Below are 21,479 nucleotides of genomic sequence, written 5' to 3'. Positions count from 1 at the left end.
CTAAATATGGTATATACACGTGTATAGCTCTCCCCATTGACTGGGCTCCCAGAGAAACTGTCTCAACACACACACAGGAAAGGCACAAATGCTGAATTAGTATTTTGAAAAAATCTTTCATGAGTACAATGTCTCTTTCTGATATGTCCGGCCACAGCTTCATGCAAAGTCATGCTAACATAGGGAACCAAATTGCAAAATAACTACTGGGTATCGCACGCTTTTGGGAGTCTTCTGTAAATGCACTTCTTTTTTTAACTCCACTCAGCTGCGGCAGCAGGTCATGTGCACCACGCTTATATTAAAATATTTGTAACCGGTAGATGACTGGAGGGATTCTATTGGGTGGGGAAAGATTCATGTTCATAATATTTTCTTTTCAAAAAAGTCCAGTCTTTACGTAAACTCAAGCCATTCTTACAGTCACCTTCCCAGTAGGTAGCACTGTTTAGAGCACGTCCTGACTCATCTCCCCCTCATCGACCACAGCTCCTCAGAGTTATGTCCTCCCACTTTATGAACAAACACATGCTGACAGAAGAGCACTTTTGCCTCACCTCCTATCATACTATGACTCCAAAGCACTAAAGTTTCCCAGTTGAATACCATCCAGTCATTGTGACAGCATCCTAACAAGGTTCATTGACTTAAAGAAATTCAATAAGCTGCCATATTTATCCATCCCCAATCAAATTATAATTGACATACCCATTGCTGGACACACAGCAAATCTAACAAGTCAGCCACATTTGGTGGATGATACCCTTTTAAATTGGTATTCACCCACCTAACAAACAAAATGACTTTAATGTGGGTCGCCACTTTTTTGTACCTCAATCACCTTCTAAAAAGGAGTTCCTACTCTATTCACATTAATAGGATTACCCTTTTAAAGACTTCACATGACCTGACATTTTGAGTCAAAAGGTTGACAGGTATGCATTTGTGACTGATAGGATACCTTCTGCTAGGCCCCATAGACCCCCTCTGTAATTTCAAAAATACACTACACACATTACTGAGACGGGTATAAAAGCAAATAACCTTTCAACCCCAGTGTGAGCTAAACCACCTCTAACTGTGTCACTCCTACATTCTACATTATTCAACAATCTGCAATGCCTTAAAAACTTCCTTGAAGTTCTGGAAAAAAACCCACACCAACAAATAAACTTATTACATACAATATGGTTATATCACTGTATCACAACTATTTAACAAGTGCATATGCCCAGATATCCACTGATGGACAATCTATTGTCAACAGAAGCTTTGGCTTTTCTTACAGTTTTTTGAATCAGGCCTTGGCTTTAAGCCACAAACTACTTTGAAACTGCAACCCATATTTAGTGCGCTCAGCCTTTATCTTCTTTAACATAGAGCACTACTTGAACCCCAAATATGACTGTTTCTTAACTGTGAACTATACCGCTTTCAGCATGTACAACCACTGTTGCTTCTAAGGCTTACACTATTTCCAATATATGCACCCACAGGTGCACACACAACTCTGCTGTATATGACAATCAGTCCTTTACTAATAACTTTTAAATGATGAAAGGGTTTATTCAACACAGTAAGATGACAATAGTGATTTTATCAATGATGCCATAAACAGATCTTGAGCGATATATGAGTAGTGGTTACTTCACAAAATTATAACTTGCATATTTCCATGGTTTCACGTTTTTTTAACAATAGTTCTTATCTAATTTTATGCATTTTAAAATATGCTAAACTCTTCTTACCATACATAATTTAAAATCACATTGAAGTTCAGTTTTCTTTTATCATATTCATAGTTGGGAATATGCCCAACCCACTAAGGCAACCTTCACCCAAACTCCTGCTCCAAATGGCATTTGGCCATGTGAAGTGGGTATATTGGCTATTAGGCTTGGCCTCTAGACAGACCATGAGTCTAACCCCCTGTCGGCACCCAACCCCCCACTTCACCAAGCCTTCAGCAATGTGCAGCAGGGGGCTAGGCACAGGGCCTAGATTCTGGCCAGGCCCTGGTCCTATTCCCCTATGGCACCCAATTATTGCCTATGCACGGGTTATTAGTTGGGAAGGATGTAGGTCATTCTCAATTTTATTTATTTGCTGGTTTGTATAGCGCTATGAATAGACTCCCGGAGGAGTATCTCCGCGCTTATGACAGCCGTAGCAGTAGCAAAGAAATTTAAAATATGATTATACAGGACAAAAATGGAGAGAAGGAAAATTGGCTAAATTAGACTAAACAGGAACGTTTTCAGGTTCTTTCTAAAACAAAGATGGTTAGAACATTGTCTCAATGGCAGAGGGAGCATGTTCCAATAGGTGGGAAGTCTGAAACCTTCCATCTACTGAAAACGAAGTACTTTGTTGTAGCACTTGACTTTCTTATGGTAGTGAGGTAGAGCAGTCCCAATCAGGAGATGTGGTGTGGGCCAGTACCCAAGTCTGCAGATGTGCAACCAATAACACCCAATACATCCTTGTCCAGTCAGTGATTTTATTAATGAAAAGGAAAAGTACTTTATTACACACACGCACTTTCCCTGATCTCCCTCTGTACTCTGCATTAGCTTACAAATATTTACAATTAGGCAGGTGGAAATGCCTATAGTAACACCCTGCTAAAAGTTCACAATTGGACCCAAACTCTATAACCACAATATGACCAAACAAACACTAAAAACAATACAGTTAGGTGTAGTTATCAAAAGGTCGGTCTACTGTTTTGGACGGGGTATTAACAATAATGAAAGCAGAAATATTTCTTAATAAGCCAATGCAACACCATTAAACTTACTCAACCCACATTCATTAGGGCATGTAATTACTCGCTGTTAAACTTGTGATTGCCATTAAAGCATTTTAGTAAAGCGTTGTAATAAAACGTGTACACAAGGCTTTTCTTCCCTGTTTTCATCATGCTGCAAACATAGCCTTAGTACCTACCAACAGGGGTTGCTGCACTCCCAAGCCGTTATGTAAAAGCACCAGCTTAAACAGCGCTTGACAGCTGGATAATGTCTCCTGGTGTTATCAATTCGACCCTACCCTAAGAGTTTTTGGTTGACCATTACACATTTTCAGTGGTACTCCATAGTCAGTTGTTACACTGCTGGCAGCCCCCAAAACGCTTCTCTTATTAGTGGGGTCCCTACAATATATGGGTCCACCACCAGAAAATATTAGCACATTTTTAGAGTATCCCTGAGGTTTTTTGGTGTTCCTGTCCCAGCTCATCTTGAGTGGCAGAAGATTATGATTTGATTCCGAGGCCACTTGGCTATCCTTCTCGTTCTGTTTACATTTATTTAAGCCTCATGTTGCAACTTTTAATACGGGTCTTGGTACCCATGCTCCTCTGTGGAGCACTGTCGTGTTGTTGCAGTTGCGGTCAGCACAGGAAACACAGGACGCCAGGTGAGGGTGGTCACTTCTTTTATTACTAGTGTGGGAGCGTGTCGCAGCATGTCTGTCCTCTTCGTTGTCGGCCGTCCTCTGTCCACTTCCTGTCCCCTACAGGATATGGTGTCCAGTGACCTGGTCACTGCCCTGTGACCCACCTGGTCCTAGTGCCCTACGTCAGTGGTCACTGTCACCTTACAGTCACGGTTGCTACATCTCCCCCCTTGTCACAAACAAAGGTTCTTTGTCACATGCACAAAGTCTTGGTACATTATAGAGGTAGTAATGGAGGGAGAAGAGAAAGAGAGAGAAAGAGAGAGAAATTCTCTACATTTCTTCAACCAGTCTTTTTGGCTTCCTGCACATTCTGCTTGGTCTCGGCTCTCTGCTAGGTTCTTGTCCTCCGTTCTTCACTTTCGGTGGTATTGTCTCTCTGCTAGTTCCTTGCTCTCTTTTTTCCACCTTCGGTGATGTTGTTACTGGTCCTTCCTCTTCCACTTTGAGCTCCTTCAAGTGGGGACTGTTTCTCGTTATTCTTTGATGGTCGGATGCTGCCGTCACCATTGATCCTTTTACGTTGGTCACAACTAGCGGATCCTTTGAAAATGGACTGTCCGACTTCCGTTATTGTCTGTCTCACTACCACCAGATCTCCTTCGTTTAGCTGATGTTCAGATGCGTTTCTCCTCTTATCAGCATATTCTTTTATTTTCTTCTTGGCTTCATGATCTCTTTCTACCATGTCGCTTCGATCCATGCTTGCCTTTGCATCTATTTGAGGCCGTCTTGTTTTGCTTGATCTTCCCAACACTAGTTCCGCTGGGCATCGACCAGTGGAGCTGTGAGGAGTGTTTCTATAATCTCTTAGCACTTGACATAAGGCTTGTCCAATTGATATCTGTGTCAATTTTGCTCGCTGGATGGCTTTCTTTATAGTCCCCAAAAAACGTTATGCCATTCCATTGGCCTGTGGCCACAGGGGTGTTATTTTCCGATGCTTGATCCCCAAATATTCCATGAATCTACGGAATTCTTCTCCAGAAAACGGAGGGCCATTGTCTGTTTTCAATGTTTGTGGGGAGCCCCAGGTGGCAAATATGTCGCTTAACGCTGGTAATGTGGCACTTGCGGATGTTGACGATATTCATCAATGACCACTAGCAGGTACTTTCCTGTCTCTAATGGTCCATAAAAGTCTGCTGCCAGCTCAGTCCATACTGCTGGTGGCAGCTCTGACATTTGCAACAGTGCTGGCTTGGCAGGTGGTCCCGCCACTTGACAGACATGACAGTGTGCTACTTCTTCTTCCACCATGTTGTCCAGTCCTGGGAACCATACTTTTTCTCTCAACATCTTCTTTGTCGCTACAATGCCTCGATGTGATTCGTGAGCTAGTTCAATTGTTCTCTTTCTTAGTCGATAAGGTATCACAATTCTTGAACCTCTCATCAGAATTCCGTTCTCAGTTTCAGACAGTTCTTCACTTATCTTTTTGAAAGCCAGCAGTTCTTCTTTTATGACCCCTTCTCCTGCGGGGCTGTTATTGTTATTGTGTCTCTAAATCTATAGTTATATCTGCATTGGGCCTCAGCCCTAAGATGGGGAGAAGCGCATTGTCTGCTTTCCTTTCTTTTTTTAAAAAAATCTAAACCGGTAAATTTATATCGCGAATTAAACATCAGGTAAGCCTCGGTAATCCGGGGGGAGGACTTCCGGGTCACAAAAAAACCCCGCATGAACTACTAAATTGAAATCTGGGTGCATTATTAAATAACACACCTTGGTTAACGAATAAACCTATATTCGATTAACTTCACGCGTTTTAAGCAAACCGGCGTGCCTAATATACACAATACGACGATATTGACGAACGGTAGCACTTCCGGGTTAACATGGATTCCCGGAACATAAATAAACTGTCCGAGAATACTCGTGTTACTCTTCAATCTCCATGAAGACGATGACACGGAGGAGCAGGGAGGCCGCACTACAATCATAAGGTGAGACGCGGTCATAGGAGCCATGAGTATCTTTTGCAACTAATAGCTCTCTCGAGTCTAGCGACCTTTAATATTTGCATCCCGGGTAAGACTCAGAGGTGGGTTTAATCGCTATCCTTTAACTTCTAACAAATACATCGGGGGTCTAAGCAACCTGTTTAGCAACCGGGTTAGCAACGCAAAGTGGGTTAATTCTTAATGAAATCAGAGCACCCTTTAAATTCATTGCATGAAAATAAGGCACGTAGACCAGGGTTTCGGTAAATGAATGCTAACGTCCCCAATATCACTATAAGCAAACACAGTTTGATATAATATGCAATTCTACAACTAGAGTAGTTGTTGGTCTCTGGGCAAACTATTCTTTTATTTTTTCATGAATTGTAGGCTTGTGCATAAAGAAAATATTCCTAAAAGTCCGAGCTATCAAGCGTTCGGAACGCATCTTAGAAAATCACAGATACATCCCCAACAGGTTAGTACACAGTGCCCACAGTATTATTGTAGCTCTATTTTACTCCAATAAATATTAGTAAAACTGAGACGTTCTAGATAACGTGGTTAGAAATGTCATTATGCATTTCTGTTTTATATACACATTTAGGTCAAAAGACCACCTGAACTCCCTAATGGACGGTGGCTCCTCCGTGCAAAGATAAGGTCACGGTTCTGATTTAGAAAGGTAAAACTTACTGTATTAAGTAATATGAAAGCTTTGAATGAATTTAGAAGGATGATTAATTCCGGCTTTTTCACAACCAATATAGCTCAAGGGAATTGAGAAACCTGAGTAGTCTGTAAACCGTGAGAAATCTCTCTGAAACGCGTCTGTGTCACTACACAGGTATGATGTATAACCTGCATGCAATCTGTATAAAGTACTGTGCCCATGTTTAAGTGCAGTGTATTAAGCTAATCAAAAAACTCACAGGGGGCTCACCATATGAGATTCCCTATCTTTCATATAGATGAAATTTCTGGTTTTTTTAAATAGTGGTCTGGAATTATCAGCATTTGTATAATGATAGGTAGCACGAGGAGAATGAACCTAGATATTTAAGGATAAACACTAAAACGTCTTTATCTATTTTTAGAATATTATGGAGTCAAAAGTCCTAAGGTCCTGAAGAAGGTGTAAAAAGAAAGAAAGCACCGAAACGCTGCGTCGACTGTTCTGACTGTTTTTTGACTGCTTTTATTATCGTCTTGTGTGTAATAAATTGTTTGTATCACCACGTCATGTGGTTTTTTAATGAATTTGTGATAACATTTTAGATTGTAACCCGGTTGGGAGGAAAATAATAAATTCCAATTCTTTTTTTAACTCTATCTATAGTGTTTGTCTGTGACATTTAAAGGTGTTTTGAAGCTTGTTACAACTGTGGTTCAGTGACTTCCTCTACCTAGTGAGTTTTGTGGGCAAATTCCAGGATAGTATAGAAATCTATCCTTAAAACCAGACCTTTTCCATAAGTGAGGATACAGCAACTCTCTACCTGTTGCTTGGATAAACAGGGAATTTCAAGTTTTCTATTGTTATTGTGTCTCCATCTCTGTTGCCGCACTACGTTCCTGATTGCCAGCATTGTCGGATCTCTTTTTGTTTCTCGCTCTAGTTCTGCAATCGTTATGGATGCCGGAGTGTTCTGTTTTAAAATGAAGTTTAGGTATTCTTCTGCCATGGTGGTGCCAACTTCTCGATGGGGAAGCGGGCGTCGTGACATATAATTCGCTGGGCTGTGGTCCTTTCCAGGCTTGTGGACAATCTTGAAGTTGTAGTCGATCAGTCTGATCCCCATTGTTCAATTCTTGGTGGTATTTTGGCGTTCGGGTTTCCGTAGATGGTAACTAGTGCTTGGTGGTCTGTTAGGATCGTGAATGGCTTCCCATAGATGAACATGTGGTAGTGCTCACATGCCCATACTACCACCAAACTCTCTTTTTCTGGTTGAGAGCATGCTCTCTCAATGTCCGACAAACTCTTGCTTCCATGTGCTACGATCTGTCGTGGTGAGTCCTTTCCAGGCTTATGTTGTGCCAGTATTGCGCCAAGACTTACCGGGCTGGCGTCCACTGTCAATTCAGTGCATAGGCTCGGGTCAAAATATGCCAGGTGGTCTACTGCCATTACTGACGCCCTTATTTCTTCAAATGCCTTGCTGATTCTGTGGTCCATTCAAATGTTTGGCCCTGCTTCATTAGTTCTCGCAGTGGGGTGCTCACTGTTGCGAAGTCCTTGATGTATCGCGCACAATAGCTGGCAAGGCCGAGGAATGACCGCACTTCAGCTACATCTTTTGGTTCTTTTGCCTTTTTGAGGGTGTCCACTTTGCTGTGATCTGGTCTCTTTCCTTTCTTCGAGAAGATGTGTCCGAAGAACACCAGTTCTTCTCTTCCCAATTCACATTTCTTTTCATTTACTGTTAGGCCCACTTCTTCTAGCTGTGAGCATACTTTTCTCAATGCTTTGTCGTGTTCTTCATCTGATTTGCCAAATACCAGGATATCGTCACTGTAGTTCAGGCTATTTATGATTGGTCTAATGATCTGTCTGATCGTTTCCTGGAAAATCTCAGCTGCTGATGATATTCCAAAGCTTAACCGCTTGTAGCTAAATAGACCTAGGTGTGTTGAGAAGGTTGTTATGTATCTGCACTGCTGGTCCAGCTCCAGTTGGTGGTACCCCTTACATAGGTCTAGCTTGGAAAATCTTCTCATTTCCGTCAGGCAGCTAATCATGTCATCTAGATGTGGCCCCGGATGTCGTTCTCGTTCAATGGCTGTGTTGGGGATTCTCATGTCCACACATATTCCAATTTGTGCAGTGTCCTTTTTTGGTACAGCCACTATTGGGGACACCCATGGCCTTGGCCCTTCAGCTGGCTCGATGATGTCTTGTTCTAGGAGTGCCTTTATTTCCTCTTCCACCTGAGGTTGTAGATGGATGGGTACCCTTCGGTGATGCTGGGCGACCGGTCTGACTGATTCGTTAATGTGCAGTGTAATTCGTCGTCCTCTCAGCTTTCCAAGTCCTTTCGTTAACTTTGGGTACTCCTGTAAAATGTTCTCTTTGGCCGATACATGATATGTCATCTGTAATAGGCCCATGACTTTCGCTGTGACATTGCTTAATAAACATGGTGCGGGAATGTCTCCTCGTAGCACATGAATTTCTTCAGTGACGGTCTTTGCCTTTGTGTGTCATGGTGTCCGTGAATTTTCCCATGTTTGTTACTGGATTTTGTGCACTCGTATGCTTGATGGTTGTAGGTGTGGTTTTCTCTTCATTTTGTCGTATTCAGTGGCGCACATAATGTTACACGTGGCCCCACTGTCTAGCACAAATTCCGTTTGGTGTGGTCCTACGTCTATGGTCACCCAGTCAGTCTTCTTTAGTGATTGCCTATCCACTAATCTGATGTGCTCTTCCTCATGCCCTTCGTCTGAGGACATGAGGTATAAGCATTCCACTTTCTCTGTTGTTTCTTCTTCTTCCTCTTCCTCTCCCGACTCCAGCGACGAGCTCCTGGTGGTCGCTTCCATGTGTCGCACATGTCTGTTTGTTGTTGTTCTCGGTCGCCCTGGCCTTCCCCGTTCATTCTTGAATTGCAGTCCTTGGCACATGGTGGCGAAATGGTTGCTTCTGTTACATTTTCGGCATGTTTGACCAAATGCTGGGCATGTTCCTCGATGTGGAAACTCCAACCCGCATCTGTAGCACTGGGACCCTTGTTTCCTTGTCGCCTGTTCCTTCGACCCTTTCTTCCAATTTCCAGTTCTGCTCATGTCTGTCATTCTGTGGACTTGCTCCTCTCTTCGGTCCATCTGTCTTGCATGCACCATCGCCCTTGCTTCCGCTCTCGCTAGATCTAGAATTCTTTCTAGAGTGATTGGTTCCTTTAGTATTCTCGTACGAAAGTCTGTGTCACGACAGCCTTCTATCAGTCTGAGGCGGATGGCCTGCTCATTGTCGTATTTTTCAAATTTGCAATGAGCTACTAATTTCCTCAGCCTTGTTGCAAAATCATCCATTCACTCCTCTGGCTGTTGAAAAGCTATGTTGAAGCTGTATCTTTCAAAGTCGACGTTTCTTTGAGGATTGAACTTATTTGTTAGACATTTTATTAGTCCTTCGTATGTGTTCGTATCGCTCTTTGGGAGTGTTATCAGAAGGTCATCCACTTCATCCCCCACCAAATTTAGGAATAGTCCTAGTTTCTTTCCTTCTACTACATCTGTTGCCTCCATGTATCGCTCAAACTTCACAATCCACTTCTCCCATCTTATTCCCACTTGTGGCTCTGATACGCTGAAGGGCATTGGTCTGCGATACTGTGCGCTTTGTTTTGTTTCTGGCATCTTTGCCCTCTTTTATATTGTTCTCTCTTTATTTCTTTTAATTTTCTGACTTAATTCTGACTTTGTTATTTGTTGTTCCTTGTTCTGGGGATCCTTCTGTATCCCTTTCCTTTTCTCTTGTTTCTTTTCTCTTTATTCCTTTCCTTTTTGTCTTTTGCCTGCCCCTAAAATGGCTGCCCTGTATTTTCCACTGTTTTTTTTATCTTCTTGTCACATCCAAAATGGCTGCCCTTATTCCCACGAGACTTCGCGATCGAACTCTTGCGTTGCCTGTCCTCAAAATGGCCGCCGCATTGCTTCTGTGCCCTGATTGGGTTTCCCCGCCTGACTTTGCAATGGCCGCCGAGATAATTTTGGGCACTAGCGCTGTTCACTGAACGCCTCTTACCGCGTTCAGATGTATTTTCATTGGACGCTGTTGGGGTGGGCTCCCGTGTACCTCCTTTCGTCTTTCTTTCACCGCTTACTTTGTTCTTTTTTTCGAGCACACGTCGGATGTCTTGCACATGTGAATTCGTCACTCCTCGTCGCCAGATGTCATGTTGTCGCAGTTGCGGTTAGAGGCGGCAGACCCGAGAGCAGAGGACGGCCCGGGACCAGGGTTCGATTCCCGGCGCCGCAGGTTTCTGGACCAGGGTCAGCGGACTCGATAATTCTCTCGCCTCGGTGCCCACTCTGATCAGCGATCACACTCGGCAACTCTGGGCATTAGCTTGCCTCATCTTCACTAACGGCCCCACCAGACCGCCGGGGATGCCTGGTCTCACCCTGGAGATACCCATTAAGGGACCATCTCTCAGGGAAGCCAGGAAGGGTTTCGCAGCGGTCGAAGCGCCTTGGGACCCTCCGGGTAAGTAGTGCGCTATATAAATGCCTATACATACATACATACATACATACATACATACACAGGAAACACAGGACGCCAGGTGAGGGTGGTCACTTCTTTAATTACTAGTGTGGGAGCGTTTCGCAGCACGTCTGTCCTCTTCGTTGTCGGCCGTCCTCTGTCCACTGCTGCAAACATAGCCTTAGTACCTACCAACAGGGGTTGCTGCACTCCCAAGCCGTTATGTAAAAGCACCAGCTTAAACAGCGCTTGACAGCTGGATAATGTCTCCTGGTGTTATCAATTCGACCCTACCCTAAGAGTTTTTGGTTGACCATTACACATTTTCAGTGGTACTCCATAGCCAGTTGTTACACTGCTGGCAGCCCCCAAAACGCTTCTCTTATTAGTGGGGTCCCTACAATATATGGGTCCACCACCAGAAAACATTAGCACATTTTTAGAGTATCCCTGAGGTTTTTTGGTGTTCCTATCCCAGCTCATCTTGAGTGGCAGAAGATTATGATTAGATTCCGAGGCCACTTGGCTATCCTTCTCGTTCTGTTTACATTTATTTAAGCCTCATGTTGCAACTTTTAATACGGGTCTTGGTACCCATGCTCCTCTGTGGAGCACTGTCGTGTTGTAGCAGTTGCAGTCAGCCCAGGAAACACAGGACCCCAGGTGAGGGTGGTCACTTCTTTTATTACTAGTGTGGGAGCGTGTCGCAGCAAGTCTGTCCTCTTCGTTGTCGGCCGTCCTCTGTCCACTTCCTGTCCCCTACAAGATCTGGTGTCCAGTGACCTGGTCACTGCCCTGTGACCCACAGGGTCCTAGTGCCCTACGTCAGTGGTCACTGTCACCTTACAGTCACGGTTGCTACAAGCACCTTAGCCCCTGGCTCTCCTATTCTGCACTGGAAGTCCAAGCCTGCATGGCCCTGCCAGTTGCCTACCCAGCTGACATTGTACAATGCCAGCGGGGTGATCAGATACAGCCTTTTACTGCCTGCTTCATTACGGTCAGGGTGCATTCTCCAACATCCCCAGCATGTGGGGTGGTATAGATGCACCAGTTTGTCCCAAGTTAGATCAGGGCTCATGTGGGCTCAATACAATTGTGGGGAGGAGGGTCAAAGCACCCCCTGCCCCCCAACGGCCGTTCTTCAGTTGCCTCAGCCCATGGGACAATTAAGAGCTCCTTGGGACCCCTTTTCATCATGAAGTATCTACAACATATTAACAAGCGCTCTTTTTGAGTAAAGTTCCAACTTTTTCTCCAAATTGTGTTTATTTCAATCAACTATTAATTCTGTATCAAAGAGCAATCTTACCTATGGGAATTATTATGGAAATCACACGTTTGACAGACTGGTGTGAATCTTCCACGAAGGAGCCAAAGTGGCCATCTTTTTTTGGAAAGTTTTGATCAGAACAATCAAACAGTAGCTAAAGTTATTAAAGAAACCATAAGAAATCTCTCATTTGGAAAGTCTCTCTAACTATAACTACACAGTGGCAGCCACTACTTCTTAATACATATAATTTAAATGTCGAAATAAATTTTTGTATGTTAGTTTCTAATATGTGTTATTTTATTTCCTTTCCTGCCTCGATTATTTTCTATGGGGTTGTGTTGCAGTACTAGTGCAGTTCAGTAGTTGTACAAGTCTGGTTGTTGGTTTACTCCAGGGTTGCCTGGAGTACATTTAGCCTTGTTTTGTTACCTTCAGGGCTGTACTATTTTTGGTGTATTTTGTGAACAGCAGTTTCTCAAGTCTTTTGTAGATGTGTGTTTGTATCCGCATATCTTTCCTAAACCCATATACGAGTAGATATTCCCCAAGTTCCTACCTCTTCCCTGTCACCTCCTACATTTACTACTGAAACATAGACCTACATTTGTGGACACCTCCCACAAAAGAGGCAAAGGATTCCAGCTTGGGTATGCATTAATTGGATATTTTAGTGTGGGAGTAGTACTATTGTAATATTACTTTGCATAATATAAAACGCAGTTTGTGAACTGGGCCCTTGGAGTTACTCTCTCTGCTGATCACTAAATGGCAGCTTATAAACACGTGGGCAATGATAATAAGGAAGGGGAGTGGAACGAATCATGGTTTTAAAATACCATATGTCGAGAAAGAAGCAGATTAAGTTAGGCACAGAACTTTAGGCAGTAAAAGACAGGAGAACCAAAAGAAGCCCTGGTGGAAATGCTTAAACCAACCCCGCTACTTTTGTCTACTCGTTTTCTCTTTCCACAAATCCATTCTTTTCCTTCTTCTCAGCTCACTTTCACTCCACCTTCCCTTCCCTCCCTCTCTCTTTATGAAGCCACCCCATGCCTGCGGCAATTAACCTTGGGAACTGGGAAAAGTGGCAGACACACCAGGAGCGTCCCTGGTCTTTACAGACAGGCCTCCAAGGGCTTCGGGCCACCCACAAACGTTCAGTGGAATAGAAGACATGTAAGGCCATGATTGAAGAAAATGCTGAAAAGCTTGCAAAATAGGCCCAAAAAGAGAAGATGCAGCCATTCCTGGCTTGTTTTCCAAATGATCGCCAAGTTGAACTATTTTCTGAAGAAATGCCAAAACAGGTAAGGCAACACAATGGCCAATAAAGAAGGAGCGATTTTGTAGCAGTTAATCACACTTAAGTTCACAACATACACAGTTAGAATGCTATATTCAGCAGACAACACTGAGGTGCAACATAGGCCACGTGTCCTCAGAAGTGTGAAAAGATAAGGCATAACAAGTGTACAGGATCGATACACAGAATGCAAACAGCTTACCTCAGTTTAGTTAAAACGTCCAATAACTGGAGACCTGCAAAAAGAAAAAATCAAATATGACAAAATAAATGTTTCCGAAAGTCCAACATTAAGAATCATGGTGCATCGTAGTTGCTCAAAGCCAGGGTGCTACAGCACCACCAAAATAATTGTGCTGGGGTTCAGAATGTGAACGATGACACATTTTATATTTATCTTGCACAGTTGATGTGGATTCAAAGACCATGACCACATGTCAGGCTCTGTCTTTTGGCAAATTGCAGTATATTCTTTTTAAAAGTGTGAAAGGTGTTTACTTTGTCTGACTGCAAATAAGAGGATTTTGTAAGGTGCACTATGGGACAATACTGCTGGGCTACAGGGAGTGTGAAAGTAATGTCTGAAAGATGTTGATTTTTTTTTAACACAGAACTACATTTAAATGCCTGTGCATGAACTTTACAAATATTTCAAAAATCTTTTTCCGTTTTTGCCTCCACATTTTGCTGAATCTTTGTTGGCCTGAGCAAGTTACTAATGCTAAAAAGTGCTAAAGTGCATGTGCTTCTTCCTTAAACATGTGTGTTTAATTTGTGTATACCGGATTGACCCATTTATTTTACTTGTATGTCCATTGTAAAGTGGTGTACCATATACCAAGGGACTGTAAATTAAATGCTACCTGTTGGCTGCAGCACTGGCAAGAAGTAGTCTTTTAAACCAGTCTCAGGCCTGCCACTGCGGTGCCTGTGTGTGCAGTTTACTGCCACTTCGAGTTGGGATTTAAAACCTCCTGCCAAGCCTTAAACTCCCCCTTAATTACCTAAAAGTCACCTCTAAGGTAGGCCCTAGGTAGCCCTAAGGACAAGGTGTTATGTGAGTAACCAGAAACACATGTACTTTTAGGTTTTGCCTGTCCTGGTAGTGACAAACAGAATATTTAGTTGTTCACTGTAATGTAATGTAATGTAAAAAGAATTTCTATGGCGCAACTAACACCGAACGGTTTCTTGGTGCTCGAGCACAAAAGGGGGACTAGTCCACAGAGCACAGGTGTTTATTGATAAACATTACAGAACAAATAAGTTTTAAGAAGGGGCCTAAAATGGTTATAGGAAGAAGCAAGTCTAACACCTAAGGGGAGTGAGTTCCAAAGGGAGGGGGCAAAAAAAGAAAATGTCAGACCTTCACTACTGTGAGGTCTACTTCTTTCATAGGAAAGCATTGGAAATTCCCTAATATACTTTTAAGCTGCAATTCCTGATCAAACAGGAATAGCTATTCATGTGTTTGGAATGGTAATGATAAACCCTCCGTACTAGTGAAGTTGGATTTAACATTACTATATTAGAAATGCCAGTTTTAGAAAGCTGACGTTTCACTGCACTTACTGCTCTATGTGCCGGACAGCCTGATTCCAATATATTTCTGGAGTGGCAGCTACAGTTTGTGCATTCCCTCCAGACAGCCACAAAACTGGAAGGATAGGTGTGATGGAGTACCCATCTACATTCATCTGCAGATATGACTGGGCAGAAAGGGCAACCTGTGCACTATATTGCTTCAAACTCACCCCCTACATTAAAGGCACTTTTGTGCAAGTACTGGGTGCCTGACCCCATCAAATCAGACACTTCTGGAACTTGAACTGAACCTATGTCAGAAGGAATGCTGTGCTGCTGAAAGGACTCCTCTTTGGACAGCAGACTTGGAAGTCCTGCTTTTTTCTTGCATTGCCCTGCTGCCTGTTGCTCTCTGACTTTGTTGAAGGAATTCTGGACTCTGCCTTTCCTCCAGGCAATCTTCAAGGGCTTGTTGACTTGTTTCCTGTTGCTTGAGACCCTGGGATATCAAAGTCTCTACCCATGCTTATGTGCCTGGCTCACTGGAAGTAGCCCAGATACTTGCCACCTTCGATTCTGACTCATCTCCTGTCTCATCGAACCAGCACATCAACCTGGTTGCAAGAGTAATTGGTACATTGCATCGGTACCAGAGCTTTGCCCTTCGTGACGGACGCATTGGACATCGTATCGCCTCCACTGCAGCGTGGTGAGATCAACGCATCCTCTTGACTGCGTGGCAGAATTCGGCGCATCACTCAATGCCTCTAGAATCCAGCACCTGTCTTCGGAACTGGGCCATCGCCTTCACTGTGTGGAGAAATTAACATTGTCGCTTGCGACAAGGAGCCAGCCTAAGCTTCCATGAGGTTATCTTAAACTTTGACTTTGCCCCAGTCCAGCACAACCTAAAGTAGCCTATAAGCACTAATTGCTTCTAAGCCCTATACGGAATTTATTCTTTTAAAATGTTATATCTCAACATTTATAGATTGGAATTTTATTGTTTTGTTCATAATATAATAATATATTGTTCTAAACCTATGTGGAGTCTTTTGTGGGAAATTCATTGTGTTACTGTCTTATTTGTGTTACAAAAATACTTTACACATTGCCTCTTTAGATAAGTCGGACTGTTCTGTGCTCAGCTGCCAGAGGGTGAGCACAAGTTATTTTTTATAGTGTATTTAGCTTACCCTGACTAGGATTGTGGCTTCTGCTTGGACAGGGTACACACCTTTACCAAGCAGATAACCCATTTCAAACACTTAGCAAATATTGAAAGGCACTGCAGCACAATGAAGTTCTAAGTAATTTCCTCCCCCAGGATGTTTTTTGAAAGTAAAGCTTCCTTCTAATTCTAATTGAAAGAGGCTCAATAAGCCTCAAAAAGCAACACAATGAAGAGGGGGAACAGAGGGCAAGATTCTCCCGTACTACCGGGCTCTCATAAGCTTCCTTATCTAGGTGTCCTAGGAACACCCACTTTACTTGAAACCACTGTCACAAATTCCCAATTCACCAGCTTAAATGCATTCCCGGCATCTACAAATTCTATCAGCCGATCTTTCCCTTATAGCCTTAAGCATTAAATGAGTCAGAAATTAGGTTATTAATTTGGGAGGCTGTGACCCAAATCAACTTAATAAAACTGAATCTGGTTAGGCTTAAAGAAAGTTCTTGTATAAACTCTGCTGAAGCCCTGGTAGCTATGGCACAAGCAGTAGGAATTCCCCAGAGAAGCAGGTAAGTCCAAGGCTGAGACCAGCAAAGTTCCCTCAAAATGAGATACTAAGTCATCAAGCTTCTGCAGAAGCCTTCGGTTTTGGTGGTCAAAAGCTTGTAGTGGGATGGAGATGGATTTTGTGGCTGTAAAGTCAAATCATTGGGCAAACAGGCTTGCCCTATTGCCCTGGTCCAATATTTTTATACCTCAAAATCCACCAGGGAGTCAAGGTAGGGAGCTGTAGCCAGGCAAGGTTGCAAGGGGCTGGATACCTTTACTACGAGGTCCTGCTGAACCCACATTTAGTGTAGCAGGACAAGCCTGCTTCTCTTACCCACCTAGAGGGGCATCCCTGGGTAAAGGTTCAGTACCTTGTCCCGGTCTTAGAGAGGTAGAAAACAATAACTAGGTATCACTTTTCTCCAACTGTTGGGCAAGTTGTTTTTGGTCAGTCCTTCAGACCCTAGCTCTTCAGGGAAGTTGTCTAAACACTAAAGCTCCCTTCAACAAGAGTTCTTCAAGGTTCATTCTTCTATAGTCAGCTGGGCTCTACTGGAGTTAGTACTCCTCCTGCCATTTGTCACTGGAGCAGACCAACAGCAGGCCAACCACAGCATTGGCTGCCAGCAGGAGCCTTAGGTCTTTGAGTCTTCTTCGAAGGAGAGTCTTCTTTCTTGCAGCAGGACTTATTCCCATCAGGTAGAGTTTGCCCAGATTCATGAATTTTCCTTGGAGATGGTGGGGCCAAAAGACATCTTAGACTATACACTAGTCTGTGATTGGTCAATTTAATTTTCTCCACTGATTTTTGGCTAAATTCGTACCATATGCCCATGACGTTTTGAAGCACTTCCATTTTGCCTTACTGTAAGAATTCCCAGAAGCACTAAATTCAAAATGACAGACACCTCCTACCTTCTGGAGGTGCTGCAGGTACGCTCTTACCACACCCCTTTTAGATGAGCTATCCTCCCAGCTGCTATGGTTACAACAGGCTCTCTCATACTGGATTTGGAGGGTTCTGGGAATGAATGGGAACATATTCAGTCAACCCCATTTGGAATTAGCAAGTCAAAAGAAATAAGGATATGGTTCTCTATTGTTCGGTCAGGTCTCCACTACCTTTTCCAGTTGACTAATTACTCCTAAATGGTCAATTGTTGACAGCAAATCTGCCTTTCTGGATCCAGAGGGCAAGCTGTTGTCCTCAGGCATGTAGATTCATCTTCTCCATCTGTAAATGTGTATTGCCTTCTTAAGATACAATGAGTGGTAGAAGTGGTTTTAAGCCTGTTGAGAGTGCTCTCAGCGGAGCCGCGTATGGGGCAGTCAGGGAGCAGTTTCCTCTAGACTTTCGTAGCGAATCTGCACGGGGACCCCAACGTTCCAGAGGCTCATGAGGCATTGGAATTGATTTATAACAGTCAACTGTATTGCGACTACTGTCATAATTTGTAGGTACATATTAGAACCTGCACTATATCTCACTTTTGTAAATTTATACAACTTTTAACTAGAGAAACGCGAGTACGGTGGGGATTTGTGTACCCTGTCCTGAAGGAGCCCAGTCTCCAAAACATGTTGACACACACACATGGGAGGTAATGCACATTGCCCTGCATAATACACCTCCATATTCAGCACGTTTTTAATAGCGCCAGCCCGGGGGCCCATTAAAATTGTTTTTGACCCCACGAGCCAGGCCCTTTTTAAACATCACTCGCCGTAGAACCCCACCACACTCACACACAAGTAACCCTCACACACACCACACATAGTCATTTAAAGTGCTCCCGCGTTGTCGTAGGTAGAAGCACGCCGCATCCCGTAGAGGGGTGCGAAGACCCCAATGATGAAGCATGACACCAAGGGTCCTTTTGGTGTGCAAGGGGTATTTTACCAACATAGGGTACTCCAAACCAAAGTAAGGAAACCCTTCCATTGTAACAGTGGATTCTTTTTGTTTATATATAACCTATAGAACAGACCATTGCTCTGTCGACCATGTTGCGACCTTAATGAGGGAAAATGGAAACTTACCGATAAATTCATTCCTCAGCTGGGTGCGAAGGTGCAGTTCCTCAGATCCAAGAACAATGGCGTTGATGACACTGAGCAGTGTGACCATATAAGGCACGTTGTCTGTTGTGGACAGCTCATTCATTATAACACTAAAGCGATACTGCTGGTTTTTCACCACCTGTAGACAAAGCAAAGAGTGACTGAGCCTGTGATGCAAACTGAAAATCAGGCGAAATAAAATCACTTCAATTGGAAACCTGAGAGAAATTCTCAGACTCAAAACCTATTTGAACAACCGTCTACAAACATTTGTGGTTTTACTTTACATTCACACATTTCATAGACGTGCATATTAGAACCAGAAGAAAACAACAAGGGCTTACAATCTTTACGACAATTAAAATTAATTTTTTAAGCATGCCAAAATATCATTACGATCATTCTGTAGGAGACACTGGAAAATGGATGAAATTTGTAGAAGTAGTCAATAAAACAAGAGCTTTTGTTGAGACATTTCGAGATATAGAATCAACTAAAAATAGATGCTGTCCTGAAAGGAGAATTGAATGCAGCCAATATAAAGGTGAGGAAATAGAATTGTAATGTCTCACCGCAGGCTAGAATCTCTCTTGTGATGCAGTGGAGGAAAATGGTGAAGGTGTTCAGGCTGCAATGTGTAGACATACTGACTTCAGATCACACTTGTGCATCTGCTCAAAGGTTTTCATTCAGAATGCACTGAAGTCAGAAACAGCAGAGGGCTCCTTAAGCTACCTTGCTATGTGGCATAAATGGTAACAGACAAATTCAAAGAGGAAACCCCTCGAGCCATAGCAGTTTTTAGAAGCCAACAATCAGACATCACTAATTCTGAAAGATTTCTTTTACAGTGTTAAAACCTACTCACAAGGAAACTCGAAGAAAGAACCAATTGAAGTGGCCGTATGTTCTGAAATAGTATGACAGGCTTCAGCCTAGATCGATCCTCGAGGTTCTGCTGCCGTCAGGTCCTGGATCTGTCCAGGACTTATTCATTGGTGAGATATAGATTGTCTATGTGATGATGCAACTAAAATTTGGAATGCAATTAATAAATTGATTAAGCATGATTTTTGCAAAATAAGATCCTGCTCGATTAATCGGCTCATATTAATGTTACTAATGAAAACAATGACTAAAGGTGTGAAAATCATTAACATGGGGAGCCATTGTATGTTTTTGTGTAAAACTAAGCACAACACGTGTAGAAAATGAAAAACATTAAACGTGTAGAAAGCATGAATAAATAAAGTATGCGTTTATGTTAAGTAAAACATTTGCGGGAGAAGATGGAAACAGAAATAGTATTTGAAACGCTTATGGAAAATGTTACGTGAAACCAAATTTTCTTCATTTATAATGTAAAAGAGACAGATTAATTAATAATTAGTCTGAAAGGGGGCGTGGCCGAGCCAGTGACCAAGACTCCGTAGCTCTGGAGCCATCGCCTAACTTTCGTCCGCCGCCTTTTACACCGTGGCCAAAACTTGATTTTCTATATCGGATCCAACAATATAAGACCGCTTGTGGTCCCACAAGACGCCAGCTGCACCAAAAGTGAATCGAACGTGCTCCCTGGCCTGGCACAGCCCTCGGAGGCCCTGAGATGATAGGGGTCTTGGGTTAGCCTGAGGGTGGGGCCCGGTGAGCGCGAAGCAGACTGCAGTCGGGCTCCGCTCCTGAGGCTCGTCGCAACAAAGGCCCCAGTCCGAAAACAGCGGAGCCAGCTCTGAGATCTCCCTCTTTGAAAGTTGCGGACCTGGGAATGCTCTCCTGGCATGGTCGGATTATGAGGTAGGCAGCCCTCCCCCCCACAAATCAACAGCGGTGCTTCTGCCTTCAGCGCTAGGCCATATTTACTTCCCTTGGTTCTCCTTGAAGACTATCTTTATCACACTGATGAATTGGGGAGTTACGAAGATATCATCCTCATCTGCGACCTATAGAAGCATGCACCTGCTGATAGCTTAGGCCCTGTGCCTCTACTCCTTTATTGGCTTGTTGGGGCCTGGAAACCACCATTTGCTGCATGGATTAACAGCCACTCTGGCGGTGTGTTCCCCCCTGCACTCAGTGTTTATATAACAGCGGACATTTTTTGTGGCCTTCTGGCACCGAGACCAGTGTGCTGGGGGTGAATTGACGCAGTACATCTAAACACCATACTCATTGTGATCCATCCTGGGTGCTAAAGTACCTACCTTGAATGAACAAAATGGGGCATACTGACCACAAACAATGCCAGTTCGAGGCTGGATCTTTATAACGCCATATAGAGGATCCATGGGCCACAAAATGCAAGCGCTTGACCTTATAGACCTTTAGGATAGCCTCTATTGGTCTGGCCCCCAGACGCCGTGCAAATCCTAAAAGGGATGAGGAAGCTTGTGTGACGGCGTTCTTTTTGACTTTTTGTTGTTGGACCCAAGATGACCTGTCGTCAAAAGGGGCTCCCAAATAAGTGAAGGAAGACACAGCAGAAACCTCCAGACCGCTACAATAAAATGTCTTTCTGGGTCTATACCCTACTGTCATGGTGTGTGACTTTCCATTATTCATAACCAGATCTAGTGAGTTCATAAATGCCCCAAAAGCATCTAAAAGTCACTGTAAACCTACTGCCGTACAGGCTAGAAGAACCGTATCGTCCGCATAGTGGAGTACAGGAATTGAGCACTCTCCCACTCACAGAATATCCAGTGCAGCCTCAACAAGCGATTTGTCTAGATCATTCACATAAAGGGTAAAAAGCAGGGGCGCCAAAATGCACCCCTGCAGAGTTAAAAGATCTGGTACAGTCGCCAACATGAGATAACCTAACAGAGGCTGTAAGGTAATCTAAAAAATAAAAGTAAACATGGATCAAGGCCCTTTTCCAATAAAATATGCCAGAGCTTTGATCTATTAACCAGATCAAACGCACTTGATAAATCCATAATAGCCATTGTTAGACAACCCTCCTTTGCCATAGTATA

General features: G+C 43.4%; 1 protein-coding gene across 1 annotated transcript in view; it reads right to left on the bottom strand.

Moving 5' to 3' along the window:
- The window catches only part of LOC147690262 (inverted formin-2-like), a 342,433-nt gene that overhangs the window by 149,818 nt on the left and 171,136 nt on the right, over window positions 1–21,479 (bottom strand). The window contains exons 6-7 of the mRNA XM_086939469.1: window positions 18,484–18,643; window positions 13,396–13,429 (exon numbers count right to left, since the gene is read on the bottom strand). Coding sequence (XP_086795595.1) covers window positions 13,396–13,429; window positions 18,484–18,643 — 194 coding nt within the window. The remainder of the gene's footprint in view (window positions 1–13,395; window positions 13,430–18,483; window positions 18,644–21,479) is intronic.

Source organism: Lissotriton vulgaris, chromosome 9 (genome assembly GCF_964263255.1).
Source record: "Lissotriton vulgaris chromosome 9, aLisVul1.2, whole genome shotgun sequence".
In the NCBI taxonomy this organism is placed as follows: Eukaryota; Metazoa; Chordata; class Amphibia; order Caudata; family Salamandridae; genus Lissotriton; species Lissotriton vulgaris.
Note: the sequence above shows the minus strand (reverse complement) of the source record. Positions and strands in the feature narration are given on the sequence as shown.